Source organism: Raphanus sativus, chromosome 6 (assembly GCF_000801105.2).
Source record: "Raphanus sativus cultivar WK10039 chromosome 6, ASM80110v3, whole genome shotgun sequence".
NCBI lineage: Eukaryota > Viridiplantae > Streptophyta > Magnoliopsida > Brassicales > Brassicaceae > Raphanus > Raphanus sativus.
The window spans coordinates 12,759,191-12,779,449 of NC_079516.1; the positions used below are offsets into that span (position 1 = coordinate 12,759,191).

At 35.3% G+C, this 20,259-nt stretch overlaps 3 protein-coding genes and 1 pseudogene across 3 annotated transcripts; 2 read left to right on the plus strand and 2 right to left on the minus strand.

Moving 5' to 3' along the window:
• Positions 1–642: 642 nt before the first annotated feature.
• Positions 643–3,959, minus strand: LOC130495550 (uncharacterized). The gene is made up of 3 exons (XM_056986960.1): positions 2,012–3,959; positions 1,738–1,921; positions 643–685 (listed from the first exon to the last, which is right to left on the minus strand). Exons 1-3 carry the CDS (start codon positions 3,957–3,959, stop codon positions 643–645), a joined length of 2,175 nt encoding a protein of 724 aa, XP_056842940.1.
• A 1,542-nt stretch (positions 3,960–5,501) lies between these two features.
• Positions 5,502–7,527, plus strand: LOC130496194 (bidirectional sugar transporter SWEET5-like). Its single transcript, XM_056988044.1, has 6 exons — positions 5,502–5,778; positions 5,872–5,908; positions 6,004–6,220; positions 6,517–6,678; positions 6,802–6,921; positions 7,013–7,527. Exons 1-6 carry the CDS (start codon positions 5,736–5,738, stop codon positions 7,154–7,156), a joined length of 723 nt encoding a protein of 240 aa, XP_056844024.1. The 5' UTR covers positions 5,502–5,735; the 3' UTR covers positions 7,157–7,527.
• A 1,009-nt stretch (positions 7,528–8,536) lies between these two features.
• On the plus strand, positions 8,537–10,796 carry LOC108829044 (CASP-like protein 4A2). Its single transcript, XM_018602702.2, has 3 exons — positions 8,537–9,202; positions 9,880–10,015; positions 10,083–10,796. The coding sequence occupies exons 1-3, from the start codon at positions 8,694–8,696 to the stop codon at positions 10,275–10,277; spliced, it is 840 nt and encodes a 279-aa protein (XP_018458204.2). The 5' UTR covers positions 8,537–8,693; the 3' UTR covers positions 10,278–10,796.
• A 2,214-nt stretch (positions 10,797–13,010) lies between these two features.
• On the minus strand, positions 13,011–14,842 carry LOC108829048 (hypersensitive-induced response protein 1-like; annotated as a pseudogene).
• Positions 14,843–20,259: the final 5,417 nt, after the last annotated feature.

Below are 20,259 nucleotides of genomic sequence, written 5' to 3' on the forward strand. Positions count from 1 at the left end.
ATTGAATTTACTAATAGAAAATAGTCCGTGTTATATTAAATTTTGTAATAACATTATCAAAAATAAATATTTAAATATTTAAATCGAAATTTATTTCATTAAATTAATTACTATTTATAAATTTAAATTGGTTTACATATAAATCTCGGTTTACAAACTGACCAAAATTAAAAAAGAAACCGAGTAAATCAAATAAACTTACACTAAACCACACAAACCTACAATAAACCAAAAACCTAAACCTAATCCATAGTCAAGCATCTCTTCAGCCTCTTAGCCGTCAACTTCAGCCTCTTCGCCATCCTCCTTCGCGGCGAGTTTCCGGTGGAGATGCTGGTGGATTTGTCTTCTTCCTCCTCAAAGCCATCAATTTATTCTTCTTCTACATCTTCCTCGGACAAATGGACCACCACCGAACATCATCTTCTCTGCCTCATTTACCTTCGTTTACCAGAAAAAAAACAAAAACAAAATCATAAGTAATGAAAACAGAGAGAGAGAGAGAGAGAGAGAGAGAGAGAGAGAGAGAGAGAGAGAGAGAGAGAGAGAGAGAGAGAGAGAGAGAGAGAGAGAGAGGTGAGATAGAAGAGACTCGGGCGCTCTTCTTCTCCGGTGAGCCTCGGTGCCGCGTCCCAGCGAGTCTCAGTCTTTGTCGTTTCCATTATCATCTTCATCCTTACCAGATCTGAAAAGTAAGACATGAGAGAGTTGGTGAGTTACAGAGATGGGAGAGATGAGAGTGAGAGAAGATGAAAAGAAGAAAAAAAAAGTGAATGAATGTCGACAGAGAGGAGAGAACCAGAAAAGAATAAATAAAAAGAATAAATTTCAGCCCTTGATTTAATGTAATCCAACAGTTGAGAAGGTGATCCTTGCATATGGATCTAATTGGCCAAGATAACTTTATCTTTCTTTTTTATTTTCTTTTGTTTTGTCTTTCTTTATTTGGTGATTCTTTTTGTATTCTTTTAAGTTATGTTTATTCAAAATTTATATTTTGCAGTCTATAATTTAAATTTAATATTTGTACTTAGAAAATATACTTGTAGTTAATTTAAAGTAGGATAAACTGTGAGCAAATATAAAGTAGTTAGAATATTTAACAAAGTTTTAAGATTAATATTTATGTTAAAGTGTTTTGAGTAAAAAAATTGGGTTTTGGTTTAATATTTGTATATTTTGAAAATTTGAGTGTAGAGCTATTTTTTAAGATATTAGATGTAAGTAGAGAATATTAGATTTGATGTTTAATTTATGAATTTAAATATATGGGGTTTGGAGTTAGGGTTTGGAGTTAGGGTAAGATTTAGAATCTCGGATTTAAAATCGGAGATGATGATGGCTGAATCGAATTGGAAACTTGGTTAGGATGAGCGACGAGATTAATGTTGGTGAGCGACGAGGAATCGAGTCGAAGATGGTGGAGAGAGCGTTGAGCTCGATGTGGAGAAGAAGAGAAGACGAAGAAAACGAAAAGCCCTTTTTTCTAATGCTATGAAAAGTAATGGGTTTTGCTAATTGGCCGCGAAAACTCTTTTTTTTCTAAGTGTTGGTGCTAAGTGTAAAAACTCGGGTGATTAGTGAGTTTTTAATCCCGCTTAACTGATTTTTCGGCATAGCATAAGTAAAATGCTATAAATTTGTTATCCAGACTTTCAATTACCTTTCCATAGCAGTTACGAAAATTGTGCTATTATAATCTGCTATCAATACCTATATTTGTTGTAGTGTTCATACCTTCTCTTTACTGGTCTACCAGAACTCTTTCTTGTGTCTGGTGGTAAGATCTTCGCAAGTTTAACCACATCAGGGATATTCCATTCAGCCTCTGGAACTGGTATGGGATTAATGGATTCCGCATAGGCATCTCTCCACGTTGCAGTGCTATAGACGCTATCAGTAAACCGGTGTACTTCCATACCTGTGTCAAAAAAGAGACCGAGCAATGTCAAAATGCAGCAAAATACCAGAAATTTATAGGCTTAATTATAATGTTTATATACTTGCATACCTCGAGAATAAATTGCAGGAATGGCGTGTCTGCATGGAATTTTTCCTATATCAAACTTCCCACATGTGCATGTTCTAGCTTCCAGATCAACATGACAATCATATATGTCTCCTTTAACAAGTGATCTGAAGTTGTCAACCTTGAGAACCTGAAACCCTCGAGCCTTGACAATTCTCCTATCAATCTTTTTCTCCACCTTAACGGTTAAAGGATCAATATGTTTGGAGCTTAACATGCGACGCTCGTAGAACCATCGGGTCAACAGTTCTCTTATACTATCTAGCAAAGGAATTACTGGAAATTGTCTAGGTGATCTCAGAACTGAATTAATCGACTCGGCAGGGTTATTGGTCCTGATGTCATACCTGGATCCAGGGAAAAGAGAACGAGCCCATTTTCTTACATCAGCCTCCTGTAGATATCTTCCAAGCGCCGGACTGATATCAACAATTTCAGTGAAACGTTCCTGAAATTCACAATGCCTATACGCCTTTGATGCCTTTTCGACCAAGGCAGTGAACCCCTTTGTACTGAAGAATTTAACCACATTGGTCAGCAAATGATGAATGCAAATTCCGTGTTTTGATCGTGGGTAGACAGTTCCAATTGATTTAGCAATTGACGCATTTCTATCTGACACAAAAGCTAAGTCTTTACTATCAGCAATAACCACATTCAACTGTCGGAAGAACCACTCGCATGATTCGTTATTCTCTGAATCAACAACTCCAAATGCAACTGGATACAAGTTGGAGTTACCATCTACAGCTGTAGCAACAAGTAGAACTCCTTTGTATTTATTTTTCAGAAAAGTTCCATCAACAACAATCACCTTGCGCATTGAACTCCGAAATCCTCTAACCGATTGCCCAAAGGACATAAATAGATACATGAATCTACCATCCTTTTTAGTTTCATAGTGAGTGTGTGTACCAGGATTAGCTTCTTTAATCATATGCAAATATGATGGTATCTTTGCATAGCTTTCGTCTGGTATACCTCTAACAGCTGCAATTGCATACTCACGAGCTTCCCAAGCGTGCCAATAAGTAATCTCGCAGCTATGCTCCATCCTCATAAACTGCATGATATCCTTTGCTTTGGGGCCATCACTAGCATCATCAAATCGATGTTGTATCAGCTTCCCAATTGTTCTTGCCGACGCCATTTTTCCGAATTTGCTTTTCTTTGAAGGAGCACATGAGTGTATACCCACACATTTATTGATCATGAAATATGTAGAACCATCAACACATTCCGCACGCACAGTCCAGTTGCACGTGTTATCCTTACATCGTATAGACCACCATTTTTTCGTTGATTTGGTAACAATGAAATCATAATTATTCTTCATCGCCCAAATTTCCATTGTTGCCTTTAGAACACGTTTACTTCGGAAAAGTTGATCTTTCTTCACGAAATCTGGGTTCCCAGCTTCGGATTTCTCTTTCTTTTCACTATCTCCATAGTTTTCACTCTTTAAACCATCATCGCCGGAACCATCTACACCGACATGATTCTTCCTTTTATCACGATGCTCTCTTGATGCTTCTGCAAAATCTCCCAGATTTATGTCAGGAACTTCACCTTCCTCAACATTACTTGAATCACACGGCTCCTTATTCAAATCGACCTTGACTCGTTCCTTTTCCTTTACACCAGTACCAGTACCAGAGAACGTGACACACAAGGTTGTAGAGGAATCCTTCTTTGCGTAGCCCACAAAGTTACTCACTTGTCGATCATTGCTCATACTAATGGGCGGATTTCCTCTTTGATTCACCATCTCATAACTGAACTCGACAGTAACCAAATTAGGGTCAACCCCATAATCTTCACACACCATGATCTTGAGTTCCTCCAATGAAGTAGTTGTTTCTAATGTCACCGTTCGACCACGCCTTTGCTTGTCTGGCAAGAAACTCCACTCGTCACTCAAATTTGACATCCATACACCAGATTTTACATAGATTAGAACCATCTTGTGTTGGTTGATAGAAGAGATGTTTGTCGATGAAGATGAGAGAGGAACGAGAGAGATAGAGATCGTGTGAAGAGAGGAGAAAATCGTGGGGAGAATATACTTAGAGATATTTAGGATAGATTTAGGAAACATATGACCACGAAATTTGGAAGTTTCCATTTTTACTATATTTGGCTAGAATAGACATCCTACTTAAGGCAGAAAGGTGTAGAGAGAGTGGAAACTACATTATGCCGTAGGCTATTATAAAGTAAAAGGCATAACAAGGTATGACGTGAAAAAAATAAAAGGTATTTCACTGAGTCTAGGGTAGAACTTGTAAAAAAGCCCTATGTAGATTGAAGATATCTAGCTAGAATAATACGACACAAAATCTATCTTGGGTAGACTATTGAAGAAACTGTAGTTTATATTTTCTGTCCAAGGTAAACCTATGTATAATACTTTGTATTCGATTTGTACACTACGTAGATGGTTAGAACAAGTATTCTATCCTAGCTTTGACATTAAATAAAACATAGTTCCATATTTAAAAAAAAAAAAATTTAAACAGAAAAGTATGTATACTTTGGTTTCTAATGATTTCTATATTTTTTTATATTTTTTAACTTTAGTTTACTATTTTTTTCACAATACAAGGGCAAAAACTGTCCAAAATGACCAAAAGTTTCAAAAGTCTTATTTGGACAAACAAACAAGAAAAGTGTCTTCTTTTTCCAATTCTCCCTTTAAAAAACCCAATCCATATTAAAAGGAAAATCATCGAACCAATCAACAATGAGATTTTTCGAGTGTACTATTATCTTTTCAAATTTTAAATAATTTATAAATACAAAAGGAAACAAAAGGCTTAGAATGGAATTTAGCTTTAACAGTAAATAATGTTGTTTTTTTTTGTCAAAAAAAAAAGTAAATAATATTGTTAATATGATTGGAAAGTTTTTTTTGGTCTAAATGTTAAATTTTATACCAAAGTTTTAGAATTTTGACAGCTGTTACAACGAATATACTAGTAGCTGATAAAAAAACAAATATCTAAACACCAAGGAGAAAGAACAAGCAACATTGGTGAAACAGTGGCCTTAACTAATTAACACAAGCATAGTTTACAAAAAAAACTAATTAACACAAGCACACAAGACACTAGTAAAAGGATAGCTTAGCCGAGACTGAAGCATTGCCAAATGGGCATATACACGCTTACATGATTGGAAATATGAGAAAGAACTTTTTTTGTTTTTGTTGACCGAAAAGAGTATAAACATGCTTGGAATTAAATATTCTCTTTATTGATAATATGTATTTATGGTTGAGAGAAAAGAATGACAAAGAAGGTGTGAATGTGAACGAAGAGCCGGATGTTTCTCATGCATGGGGTACGAGCGGAGTCGACGGCTTTCCTGGTTCACATATTAAACACGTGTTACGCATTTGTTAGTCTATCCAGACTCTAGTGACTCACAAAATTTGCTATTAAACTCCATACTTTTCTGTTGTTGATAAAACGTAAACCAAAAATAATCAAATACTAGGAAAAAACAAAAAAGGAGTTGTTTCATCAATCAAACCTAACTTATCACATATCAGAAACAAAAATTGACAAGACTCTAAAGAAATATCTTTTATATATAAAGAAGAAAGAATAATCGAATTAATTAATCTAATATCTTTTTTCTCTAGAAATCTAGATCTTTGAGAAAATTTATAAAAAGACAAGAATTCGTGGAGATATATAGCAACATGACGGACACCAACACTGCCCGGACGATCGTCGGAATCATCGGTAAGTCCTCAAAATTTAACCAAACATACAAATTATGCCAATCAACAAAACAAAACGTTGCTAATTAGTGAATTCTTTTTTGGTTATGTTCAGGAAACGTGATCGCCTTCGGCTTGTTCTCGGCTCCAATGTAAGTTACATATAACATATTATATGTTCTGTTGTTGTCAAATGATGGTAAATTAATTCATGCGATAATGTATGTATATGTGTTCAATTATGCAGACCAACGATGGTGAAGATATGGAAGATGAAATCGGTATCTGAATTTAAGCCAGATCCTTACGTAGCTACTGTTTTAAACTGCATGATGTGGACCTTTTACGGACTTCCTTTCGTCCAACCCGACAGTCTCCTCGTCATCACCATTAACGGAGCTGGTCTTGTCATGGAACTCGTTTATGTCATCATCTTCTTCATCTTCGCTACCTCGCCTGTCCGTGTAAGTTTATAATCCCCTAACACATGCATGTATTAATGCATATTGTGTTTTTTTTTTTGTATTCAAGGTCGGTTTTAGATATAAGGGGTGACAAACATTTTTAGGTTAGTTTTAACAATTTTATTTGATAATTTGGAAACCATATATATATATATATATAATAGTTCTTCAAAATATGGGACCAAAACAAATATTTCATCCGGCCGGGTACATAACCAGGGAACCATGAATAGTCTCTAGAAAGGTTGTTTATAGTTTCTTACATGAATACTGATGAAATTTTGTTTTTTATACAGAAAAGGATCGCAATAGCTATGGTAATTGAGGTGATATTCATGGCTGTGGTCGTCTTCTGCACATTGTATTTTTTGCATACAACAAAACAGAGATCTATGCTTGTTGGGATCTTGTGCATTATTTTCAATATTATCATGTATGCTTCGCCTTTAACCGTCATGGTATGCTATATATTCTTCTATTTCATTTCTCTATCAATGCAAGTTTTTATTTATTGTTGTGTTTTTTTTTTCATTTATTTCTTGGTGTCTTGTTAACTAATGTGTTTAATTAATGTTGAACAGGCACTTGTGATAAAGACAAAGAGCGTGAAGTACATGCCGTTCTTCTTGTCTTTAGCCAACTTCATGAACGGAGCCATTTGGATCGTTTATGCATGTCTTAAATTCGACCTCTATATTTTGGTAAGCTTCCATTTGATGTTCAACTCAATCGATATATCGTTTTGTATTTTACTAAAAAGCGGTGATATGTTGATTTGTTTCATGAAAACAGATCCCAAATGCTCTTGGATGCCTATCAGGAACAATACAATTTATATTATACGCACTTTACTATAAAACAACTAACTGGAAAGACGATGATGAAGATAAAGAAAGGAGCAATTTGAATGCTGAAATCGAGCTTTCCCAAGCTTGATAATTGCAACTAAGGATTGCAGTTCCCCATTTTTTTCTTCTGTTTTACAAGAAGCACCATCATCGAGTGGTGAGATCAGTTTCATCGTTAGAATTAGTATCAGAAGAAATGCCAGCGAAAATACAAAAAAAAAGAAGAGGAACCCTTAAAGTTAAACGTTTCTTGATTAGGAAGAATTGAAAGAAAGGGGTTCCCTTCATCATTTTGGATTAAAATTGAAATGATTATAACTTTGACATGTTGAACCATATGTAATTTTTATTACATTATTAAATTATTTTACAACATTGTTTGGAGAAAGAAAACTCGTCCATTACAGTTTGATGTTTAAGATCAGTGTAATAAATAAATAGAGGTTCTCTTGTTTTGGGTTCGTTTTGGTTCTGTCCGGTTAAGGATCCTTAAACCTGAAATCAAATAGTATATTTGCTCACCAAGTATAGTATTTTAGGAGCATGTGATCGAAAACTGCTGGATCTGGCCTTCTACTACGCAGAGAGCTTACCAGTCCGCTAAAATCATTGCTTCCATCTGGTTTAAACTGATTCAAGAACGACTTTTGTGATCTATTCATTCCAAACAAAAATAAATGCTTGTAAGATGGAAAAAGGAAAGAGTTGTGACGATGGATTTTGAAAGATTCATATGGTACAAAAAGACATAAAAAATAATTAAAAGAGAAAAGAAATTGGAGTGGGTGGATTACTTTGTGCTTTAAACAAAGAGCAAAACTGCAAAAGGCAAAACAATGCTTTTAATTTTTTACTTTAAAGAGAGAAGACATTTGATTGAAAAGGGAATATTAAAAAAAACTACAAAATATTTGACAAGATTGAAAATAAAAATAATTGATAGAGATCAATCATGCTCTACTTTAGCTTGGCTTTCGTCTTGGTGTATATTCTTTATGTGTGTTTTCTTAGACTACCTTTAACTTTTATGCTGATTTTCATTTGAGAACTGGGCTTATGTTTTTGGTTTGTTATATATATCAAAACGATGGATTCATACAGAACTAAATATGTAATAGTAGAATGATAAAGTCGACTATTAAACAACACTCATGCTATTACATTTGTCGACTACAAATTCGTGATTAGTAAAAATCTAACAGAATTGAACAATGCATATCGTATTATCGTATATGTGTGTTTTTATTTAGTAAGTTGGTAATATTACTTTTGCAATACGGAATCTTTATGGATAGTAAAAAGAGCAAATAAAATCAGCAACACACATGCACGAAGACGTAAAACATCTTATTGATTGCGTCATAATAAGTAACAACATCTGAATGCACATTTAAAATGCGTCATACTAGATTGGTGCACTGGTACAATCGTCACAGTGGATCACTGATGGTTTAATTCTCCACGAAGAAATGAAAAAGTGGGTCCCGTTTACCTTTTCTCTTCTTCCATTGCCGCGTAAATAAATAAGAAAACAGAGTTAAAGTTTCTTTTTTTCTCTTCCACTTTCTCACTGCACAAACTCAGAGACAAACACAAACACAAAGACAAACACACACACACACACCATGAAGCGAACTACCTCAACGAACTCAGAACCACAGAGTTACATGGAATCACCACACTCTCCTCTCCGATTCCACTCCCCTCTCTCAGACGCCGGAGATCCACCGCCGGAGAGCCGTTACGTTTCCCCCGAAGCCTCCCCTTTCAAACTCGAAAACGCCACTGTAACCAACAGCAAGTTCCCGCCTCTTCCTCCTCCTCCTCCTCAGTATCCGCCGCCGCCGCGGCGTCAGAGAAACGCGAGAGCAGCTTCTCCGTCGTCTATGGTGGTGCTGAATCGCTGGGTGAGAGAGGAAGTTCCAGAGACTACGACGACGACGACCACGACGAGGAAGGTTGGAGAATCGGCGGCGGCGGCGAACAGAACGAGGAGAGACGAATCGGTGGCTGTGGCGGCGGTGGGGTTTAGAGTGTGTGAAGTGGTTTTGTGCGTGATATCGTTTTCTATTATGGCGGCTGATAAGACTAGAGGGTGGAGCGGTGACTCATATGATCAATACAAAGAGTACAGGTCACGTCACTCTCTTCTTCTTTACGCCTTGTTAATTAGGGTTTATAGTTGAGACTAATAACAACCATAGCATGTCCTAGGAACCGAGTCAAACTATGCATGCGGTTATTAACCGCACCTAATCTGCGAGTTCGGTTCAGTTCAGTTAGGAGGTTTGGTTTGGTCTGATTCGATGATAATTGAAAAAATCAGTTTTTTGATTCGATAATCTATTAGATGGTTTGGTTTGATTTGATTTGATCTTTTAGTTTAGTTTTCTAAAAAAAAAAGAATAGAAACTATATTAATCTTAGTCAAAAAAAAAAAAACTATATTAATCTTTACCAAAATTACGAACTGAACGGAGCAAAATCTGAATTGAAATAACCAAACTTAGCCAATAATTTTCTAAATTTTAGCAGAACTCAAAAATTTTGGTACAAACTTCTGAATCAGAACTAACCGAAACTAATCCAAAATTTTCCGGTTCAATTTGGCAAGATTTTAGCTGAACCGAGCTAATCAATCCGAAGAAAAATGAAGCAACTGACTCCAACATACCTAATTGAAGCATTGGTTTTGAATCCCCAAATTTCTTGAGTTAAACCAAATTGTTTAGAATTTTAAAATCCTTACTAAATTGTGTAGAGTTTTTAAAACCTTGGAACTGACCCTGCTAGCAACACGAACTTTTGCAGGTATTGTTTGGTTGTGAACGTTATAGCATTCGTTTACTCTGCATTTGAAGTTTGTGACGCTGCTTGCTACATCGCGAAAGAGACTTACATGTTAAACTGCGGATGTCACGACATCTTCGTCTTCTTTATGGATCAAGTGAGTTCTACAACATTTTTTGCATATGTAATAAAAGAAATATTGATTCTGATGAGCTTTTTTCTAGCTTCTTGCATATCTTCTGATGTCGGCTTCCTCATGTGCTGCTACTCGAGTTGATGATTGGATATCTAATTGGGGTAAAGATGAGTTTACTCAAATGGCAACGGCATCGATATCAGTTTCTTTTGTAGCGTTTGTGGCGTTTGCGGTCAGCGCTTTGATTTCTTCTTACAGGCTCTTCACTCATGCTTCCTCTTAGTTACGATCATCTTTTGTGTTGTCTGAGACCAGATATGACTCTCGCTCTTCGTACAGTCTCTCTTATAGCTTAGGAAACCAGCATGGTAATGGTTCTTGCTACTCTTTGTGTGTAGAAGTATATATATTTTTAAATAAGGCAAGCAATCAAATGACTGAGGTTACTTGTGTATCAAGTCTTGACTTATTTTATTTAATAACTAACTATTATTAAATCAAGCTAGGTGCCTAATCCCAAAACCTAAGTGCATGTTCTCTTACAAGCAAACCTACCATATGAAATGTGTTTGTATCTAGAAAGCCTAGTTTTGTTTTTACTTCCCTTTTGGATGATCTGTTGCTGCTCTGTTTCTTCTTGGATCTCTGTAAACTGTAATCTGCAATTTTTCTGATCCTACACCACCAGATTCAGAGAACTTAGTTATCTTCTGTAACTCATCACTAGCAGCTGCTTCTTGGTCTATCTTAGGCTGTAACTGGATGTTAATAAAAGGAATAAGTGGAATTAAAGGAATGATAATTGGTGGAATCCAAAGGAATGGAATTAGTATTCCATTTGTTCCAAAACTATTTTTACGTGGAATGATTTTTCAAAAGAGGGTTGAATTTTTTTTTGGAATGGAAAGAAGTAATATAGAATGAGATGGAATACCCATTTTTTTTTTCATTGCAACTGGTGAATATTTTGTGGAATGAAAAGGAATTAAGCATTCAGGAAGTTTCTATTCCAAAAAAAATGCATTTCAGTTGCACCCTTAGTTCTTGGTTTAATGTAAACGGGCTTTTTTGGTAAGGATTTACATCATGGATATTAATGAAACCGGGCCTTGCCGATAAAGTTGAGCCGCCTTATAAATTGTGTTTTTAAATCTCTCTGTTAATAATTCGTCAATTTATTCAGATCAAAGTTAAGCTCAGCTCTCATCATCTCATTTCGTTCCTAAACTCTCTATCAATCTCACCGTATAAAACATTATGTTGCTTTGTTTGTGCCAATAAGTGTTGCTTGTTTAATTAAGTTGTAACTTGTACCGAAACCATATGTTGTGTAATCTAATACTTTCAGTTTAATGCATTTGGTAATTCTTATTACCAGGGGCGAAGCTAGGGATTTTTTCAACTGGGTGCAAAATAATTAATAGGAGGGATTCGAACCTGAGTCATTAGGATATTATGGGTGCATTTTAGCCAAATCACCACATTTTCCTCACATTTCCTACCTAAAAATTTAAATTTCTAAAATATAGGGGGTGCACTTGCACCCATAGTGCTTAGGGTGGCTTCGCCCCTGCTTATTACAACATTGGAAAGATTTAAGTTTATGTTGTGCTTTTTTTAAGACCATGACAACGCATTCATATGGATCAACTGATATTAAAATCTTATGTTCACCTATAAGATGATATCAATAGATAGTTTGGTACGTAAAAAAAAGAAAAGAAACATGAGAATCTCTCACCATACAAGATGCCAAGATGGTAAACTAATTATGAGGGATATTGAGTTGAAATATAGAGTAATACTAAGGGACAAGATGGTAACTTACTTAATACACCATGATAGTGGAAACAAACAAGAGTACACTTTAATGTCAAATAACCAAAAAGCTGGATTTTCTACTTCTAGCAACTATAATCGTTTATTATTAGGTATAGTAGGTAGCATCATGATCATGCCAAGTTTATACATCACCACTTATGACCATTAAAGTTTAAGAATCGTTTCATATTAATATTATTCTCACAATCTCACCATGTGAAAGAAACCTTTTGTCTTCTGAGATGTATTATTGATCCTATATATAAGCCCCTGCAAAACATATGACAATGTCAATGTCTACTTGCCATAACAAGAAGATGGCCCTAATAGCGTGCGGACATTGAATGAAGTTTCCTATGAATTTTCAATGCCAATGACTACACGTTAAAAAAGAAACATATATGATATAGCTATAGAATCTCAAAATGAAAATCATATAGCTATAGAGTTTACCAAAACTAATACGTTAGAGCTGCGCTGAAATTACTTGGATAAACGCATTTTATGGCGTTAATTTTAGTAACGTTAGGTCGGGTGTAAAATATAAGCACAACAAAATGGATGTTGAGAAGTATGTACTCTTTTACTTTTTAGCACTAAGTGCAATTCTACCCAAACTGATGGGATTAGCCGCAGTGCCGTGCCAAGAGTTTTGGGGGCCTAAAGCAAGTTTGAAAAATAAATTTATTTGTAGTTGTATTAAGAAAAGGTTTTAGATACAATATATCGTGACTAATCATGTCAACCATATACATAAGTCTAATGTTAAAAAAAATTATTACATATGTATAGCCATGCTTACATAAGATAGGAGAAAAGAATTGAAAATATTAAGAGATTTGGTCGAACGCAGGTGGAGTGCATCTTTGAAAAACGGTTAAACCACTGAGGTAGATGTGACTTTTGTCATTTAAGAGCCCCAAATATATCTAGTTTAAATGGGGACCTGAGACAAATGCCTTTTCCAATGAACTGTAGGTACGCCTCTGATTAGCCGTTAAATCATATCAAAAGCTTCAATTGGAAAATGAAGTGTTTGACGCATTAGCATAAATATGAATGTGAATGGTCCACAATTTGACATAATAAAATCATTCACGTTCTTAACTACATGGACACCATTCAAAGCCTTCGTCTTTGACTTTGTTTATCCTTTCTGATATGTCTAGAAAAATTGAAATTAAATTGACAGAATAAGAAGAAAAAAAAACCATTTTTGTTCAATCCACACAAATACTGTTTTTTTTTTTGACGAAATCCACACAAATAGTTGAAATAAAAACTAATAAAAAACATAAAGCTATATTAGCACTCCAATCTTAAAAACACAACAAGCCTAGTAAAGGCAACAGGAACATTAACTTAGTCCAACTAACTTCAAGACTGCTCTGAAAAGGAGCCTTGAAGGAGCCCATCTCTGATCTGAGTAGCCACATCACGAACAGCTCCTGGTCCGTGAGGTATGAACACAGCGGAAGATTTGGAACTAGCACCAATCTCCTTCATGGTGTCAAAGTACTGAGTAACAAGCACCATGTCCATCACATCTTTAGCAGTTGTCCCGGGCACATTGACAGAGAATCCCAAGACACTGTCACGTAAACCGTCAACAATGGCTTGCCTCTGACGTGCTATACCTAGACCAGATAGGTACTTGGCCTCGGCTTCACCTTCAGCTCTCTTAATCTGAAGGATTTTCTCAGCTTCTGCCTTTTCGTGTGCAGCAAGCCTCATCCTTGCAGCTATAAAGGGCACAGGAAGCAAGAAACTCAAACATACAAGAAAGAAGAATATAAGTCTATAGTTGAAATAATGGTAAGGTTTTGTTACCAGCGTTGATTTCGTTCATGGCTCGTTTGACATGTTCATCAGGCTCAATGTCAACGATGAGAGTTTGCACAATCTCAAAACCATAAGCAGACATCGCCTACAAGTGTCAGAGAGATACAAAGCGAACATTCTTAAGCAGCCACAAGAATGATCATATTTATATATTTAACGAAATAATGATGCAGTTTTAAAAATTCATATAATTTCGTTTATATATGTTTAATGTTTCCTTTAAATTCGAAGGTCTAAGACTAAAAATACATTTAAAATTTTAAAGTCTTAGACCTTTATATATTTAGTTTTTTTAAAATTTATTTTTAATTAGATATTTTTTTACTACTCAACTTGCACATGGTAAAAGAGGAGAGGGTCATGTATATACCTTCTCAAGCTCTTCTTCAACAGCTTTGGCAATCTCATTCTTCTGCTCAAAGACATCGTCAAGAAGCAGCTTGGGGACACTTGCTCTGATAACTGCAAAAAAAAAAAAAATTCAACTTCAACAACACGTTCAACACTTTCTAAATCAATGTTGTTGACACTTACCATCAAAGACATAAGCTTGGATCTGACTCCTAGTGTTGCTGGAGTTTGTAAAACGCATCATTAGCCTTATTAGCCAAGGCACGGAACTGAATAGATGCAACCACATTAACAAACATATTATCCTGCAATAACACAAACACACACCAAACTAGATTAGTACTAAACTTAAAACCATCGAGACTCTGATAAGAGATTAAAAATATAGTTGAGAGACCTTTGTCTTAGTCTCGCAACGAACATCCAACTGCTGAAGCCTTAGAGAGAGGTGACCAGCAACTTGCTTACCAAGAACCCATGGAAGAAAGTGACAACCAGGCTCAAGAACATCTTCGAACTTCCCAAACGTTTCTGTGATGGCTACCGTTGATTGGTCGACTTGGATACAGCAGAATAAATTACCCATCTTCTTTCTTCACAATTCTCTAGTCCTTAAAAAACGTTTAGTTAAAAAATAGAATCTTTCTTCGTGTAACTACGATAGCCCAGAAAAAAATAATAATAATGGTGAATCCTTTTAAACACAGAGAATTCAAAAGGTTTTACGTAAACCTAAAAGTTTAGAACCTAAAAGAGAAGATCAAAAGAGAATTTTTAGGGTTTACCGAAAGGTATTCTCTTTTGATTTTGGGTGAGTTGCAAGTAACAGAGCGTTGCAGCGAGCTGATATGATTTATACTCAGAGAGCAGAGAAGATCTTTATATAAAGATATAATTATTTCTATTTTTAATGTAAAGACTAGATTTTGACCCGCACGCCCGTGCGGGTGTATTTTTTATAAGATATATTGCTATTTGTTTTTCATGTTAATATTAGAATTTGAAAAAAAATTCAAATCTAAAAAATCGAACCGATCCTGATCGAAAAAGAAGTACCAACCCGAACCCAAATTGATAAATATTCAAATTATTCAAAATTTTGGTATTTAGATAACTGAAACTGAATCCGATCCGAATCAAAGTACTTCAGATACCCGAATGTATTTAAAAAAGATTTATATACTTATATATATATATTATTTTTTAAGATTTAATGAATATAAAAAATTCAGAATATATATAGTACTTTTAAGTTGGTTTAGATAATTGAAAATGTATATAAATAGTCAATTGTAAATATTTAAAATAGTTATAGTATACTCAAAATATCAAAAATACTTAAAATAATTATTGATTCTCTCCCAAAATATTTAAATCATACCATGTATACGTTAAGTTTAGGTGTTCTGATATTTTTATTCAAATTTATATGTAACATATTATTTTGTTTATATATTTTGAGAAATTTAAATATATAATAAATTTGTAAATTAATTTAAATGGGTTATCCAAACCCGAAAATATCTGAATCAAATCTGAACCAAAATTTAGAAATATCCGAATAAGACTGAAATCTTTGACCCCGAAAACCCGAAAACCAAATAGACCTGAACCAAATGCGAGTGGGTACCCGAAAACTCACCATTAATTCACAATCTATTTTCTCCTTTAAAACAGAACAAACATATAATTAATAGTATTTTATACGTAATATCATATAAATAATCACATATATTATATTTTAAAAATTTAATGTGAAATATAAAAATCATAATTTAAGTTGATATATGAAATTTGGCTTTGTATTGTATTTTTTATATATATTGAAAATAGTTTTTTAATAATGGTTATTAGAAAATATTTTAGTAAAATAAAATTTTGAAAATGTGTGTATTTTGAATCAGTTTTTGATATAAATAAACTTTAAATTATTATTTTGATTTGAAATATATATATAAAGTTTAAATTTTGCTTATGATTATTTTAGACGAATAATATTTTTAAATTATAGATATTAAGTAAATATTTTGTTAGTTGTGATTCGAAATAATGGATATAGGCATATACAGTTTTGAATTATTAACTACACATTCCTTGTTTGGTTTAATCATCATAAAAATCGGGATATTTTACAATAAATTTTAGGTAAACGTGATTTCCAAGTATTAGATTTGAAGACTATTCCATTTTTGTTAGTTAATGGATATATTTTTGGTGACGATTGGTTCCTTGTAAGTGGGAAAAAATTGAATGCGAGTGAGTTTAGGAATTATTGGATTTATTAGTACGACTTGATGAATTGTATTGCTTGATATTGATTTTTTTTTTTGATTCTTGAGTGGATGTAGCCTGTAGGTAACAGTTTTGAATATTTTATTTTGGAAACTAATAAATCATATATATAGATTTTCTGAGTAGATAATATCAAATGAGTAAAAAATAGGTAAGAAAATTTACTCTTTAACCAAAATACGTTTTTAAAAAGTATAGTAAGATTTTTTCTATATTAGAGAACTGTTAAAATACATCTTATTACAAACCATATAATTGATCATAAAAATATCAGAGTAAACATAAAAATACATACATGAAATTAATTGTTTAGATGAGCAAAAGTTACATGATAGCACTTGAATTAGCTAAGTAAATACATGATAGCATAATAATGTCTATTACACCATGGTTTTCAGTTTGCAAGGCAAGGTAAAAGGACGCATGCCGGCGAGAATTAATTTAATTTTGGTTCAGTAGGTTTAAGTACAGTTTGTATCGATTGATGTGGTTAACTGTTAATCTATTTTGTTTTTATTTTTCAGTGAAAGGTAAAACCGTAACATGATGCATGCAAAGGAGAGTTAAATTATATTTGGTTCAGTCAGCCGGTTTAGTATTGCGCTGGTTTTGTGACGTAAAGAAAAAGTGATGGATAAAGAAGTTAATGAAATGACAGTTTATTATCCAGTGGCATACCATTGTAATTAATAAGGAAAAATGAGGGTTATTTTCATTTTGTACTTCTTTTTTTTTCCGTCAATGAGATTTCATTAATAATAAAAAAGAGGGCCAAGCCCATACATATACCCATTACAATCAAAGCCCAACCACTACCGGGCCACAAAAGTTGCTCAATTGGGCCTAAACCACACGGCCCAACTTGAAACAAACCCTAGAACCTCTCCACGAGTCTGCAGCCGCCTCGCAAATCGAACTGATCCAAGCTTGGACACGTGTTGCCATCCTCGGCTTCAAGGGAACACGTGTCGTGAGAGCATCTCGCCGGCACCGCTTCTCGACTCTTCATCGCCGGAAGACTCGACCAACGACACACCGGAACACACCGGATCATCATGTCTCCGTCGATCTTCCCGACAAGCCTCTTGACCACCGTGGGTCTCTAAAACCGAAGAGAATCAATCGCCACCGTGGCGAGATCTCATCCACCACCGTTTCTCGCACAAGACCCAGAAGATAGTTTCACGAGCCACATCGCTTTTACCGCCGTGGAGCTTCCTCCTCCACCGACGAGAACACCAACCAAGAACACAAAACGCAAACTAAAAACTAAAACATGATGAAAGACGAAACCCTAAAAACCTAGGGACCATAACCCAGCGAGATAAGGCTGTGTAAGCCCTCACCTCCCGGTGACTAAAACCGACACGGCGGATCTGTCGAAGAATCCTCCTCACGGTGACAAAAGACCGGCGGCGACGGATCTGTGAAAGCTTCCGTCTCCCGGAGATAAAACTCAAACTACTGGTCTCTTCACCAAACCATCCTTTCCGCAACCGCGTCGTGACTTCACGAACAGGAACACCTCCTTCGGCGACTGACCAGAGCTCCGACAGGCAGAAGACGGGGGAGACATGGAAGAGACGAAGGCCCACTATCTTTACTGCATGACAGACCGGCTCCGGCGACGGCACGGACGCTCACGCGCCGGCCGAACGCCGGAACCAATTTCAGATCTTCTTTTCTCTCTTTTCTCTCTTTTTCATTTTGTACTTCACTTTTAATAGAATAGATAGATATGATTATTCTTTTTTAATGTAAAGATGTGATTATTTCTATTTTTACCGCTTAACGTATTATAATAAAACCCAAGGACTCTTGACTAAATAATATGGCAATTAATTAATTATTCACTATTTCTTATCTAGATTAAGAATAATAATTGTCTTTAACAGTTCCTGTTATGTATATATATGTGATAAATATGAACATTGGGTCTAAATTTAGAGAATTATATCAAAAAGGGTAAGCGAGCTGTTTTTTTCTTTGTTGTTGAGTAGTTTAGAATTTAGATTGAGGTGTCAAAGAATATTCCAAATTTACATCTGAAAAATAAATTCATACCAATTGATTTTCTTTTTTCTTCAGTAATTATCCAATAAAGCTCTATTTTCAGTATTTGTAGAAAGTAAATAACGAAGAAGCTTCATCACGTCTTGTACCTTTACGTGACATGTCTCAGGGCTTGGCTTGGACCGGTACGCACTTTGGTGTTTTTTGTTGGACTTATTTCATTCAGATGAATAGCCCATTCAGGTTATTACATTGGTGATGTTCGGGTCCATTTTAGTTGTCCAACCAAAAATTAACTCGTTGAATCAATCATGTGGCCTAATCGGATAATACAGTTAATGAAAGTCGAGGTTTCGAACCAAGTATGGAATATAATTCGGTTAGATTCGAACTCGAGATTTTTTTTTTTTATGCCATCTGGTATTATAAACGAGAAACATATTACAAAACTAGGCCCACCGGCCCGAACACAATATTACATAAACAACAAACCGACAAGCCCAATTAAAATGAGACCCAAGCCCAAAACCCGCCACGTCTCCCCACGTGTACGAAACGGCAGACCCAAGAGACGCGTGGCAGCGCAAGAGGCTTCGTCATCTCGAAGGGCTTTCGGTCGCCGCCGAGATCGTAGACCGAGACCTCACCGGAATCACGATACACCCACTTTCTCCTCCGTAGAGATTGACGCTGTAAGTAAACCAATCACATCCACCGGACACACCGGGACAAGCACCCATGACCACCGATTTCCACCTCCAACAACAAATATTGAAGATATAGAAAACGGGGTCTAATACAGAGAGGCCCGAACTTCGTAAAGAATCCATCGGTTACACCGAGATCTCTGCCGAATTCGGCCACTAAACCACCGCAAGGAGCAACCTTGCACACAGCTCGACACACATCTACGAGAAACGAAGCCGGCGACCACCATCCGTGAAGAGACGGCACGGCCCCAGAGGCTAACTCCGGATAACAACGATGGATAACCCATCTTTTCTCGGAAAACGATTGTCGGACCACCACCGCAGAAGCTGGTGAATAGCCGAAAGCAAAAAGCAAATCGGTGCGAGAACGACGCCACCGATCCTACCGCCGAGACAAAGCAAAGAAAAAAAGAAAAGACAGTTATTGCCGGACCGGCGGTGGCTAGAAGAGCCAACCCCGCCGGCCGGAATCGGATGAACACGCCGGAGATTAGAAAAAGATAGAGAGAATTCTAGAGAGAGGTTTTCTAGAGAGAAAGCTTCTCTTTATTCGAACTCGAGTTTTCTGTAAAAGATTCTTTTCTTTTTTTTTTTTTTCCCATCTGGTAAATTTCATTCCAAAGAAAGAACACTTTTGATACAACAATTGGCGGATGAAGAACAATCCCCAGACACTAGAGCCCACATGAAGGCGGCAACTTAAACCCACACCGGGGCAGCGATAGATTAAAACTGGAACTAAAGCTAGATAAACAACTATCACAAACTTAAAAGAGGAAAAGCTAGATTCTTTTCTTTTTGAGTTATAGTTTTTTTTCTGCAAACTTTTTTTTAGTTTCTGTGTCATTTTATATTATATATGTTTTATAAAAGAGTTTTCCGATATGCAACAAAGTTGAATATATTTTTAAACAATTGGAATATATATTTTAAAACATTTGGAATATATTTTCCATATTACTTATAGAAAGGCCTAATGAAATAATTGTTTTAGTTATTCAACATATCAATGAACTGATTACTCGTACCAAAACTTTATAAATCTGTATCAACGTACACCTAGAAAAAGAAAGAATTTGGACTATAATTTTTATTTGAAACAACATTTATTTTTAATATTATTAATTAAAATTCTCCACTGAGAAACAATGGGTTCATAACTTACCATAAGTCCATACTTATTCGTAATCCTCTCTACTTTTTTCAATATTCCGATCACTTCGTCACGATCACTTT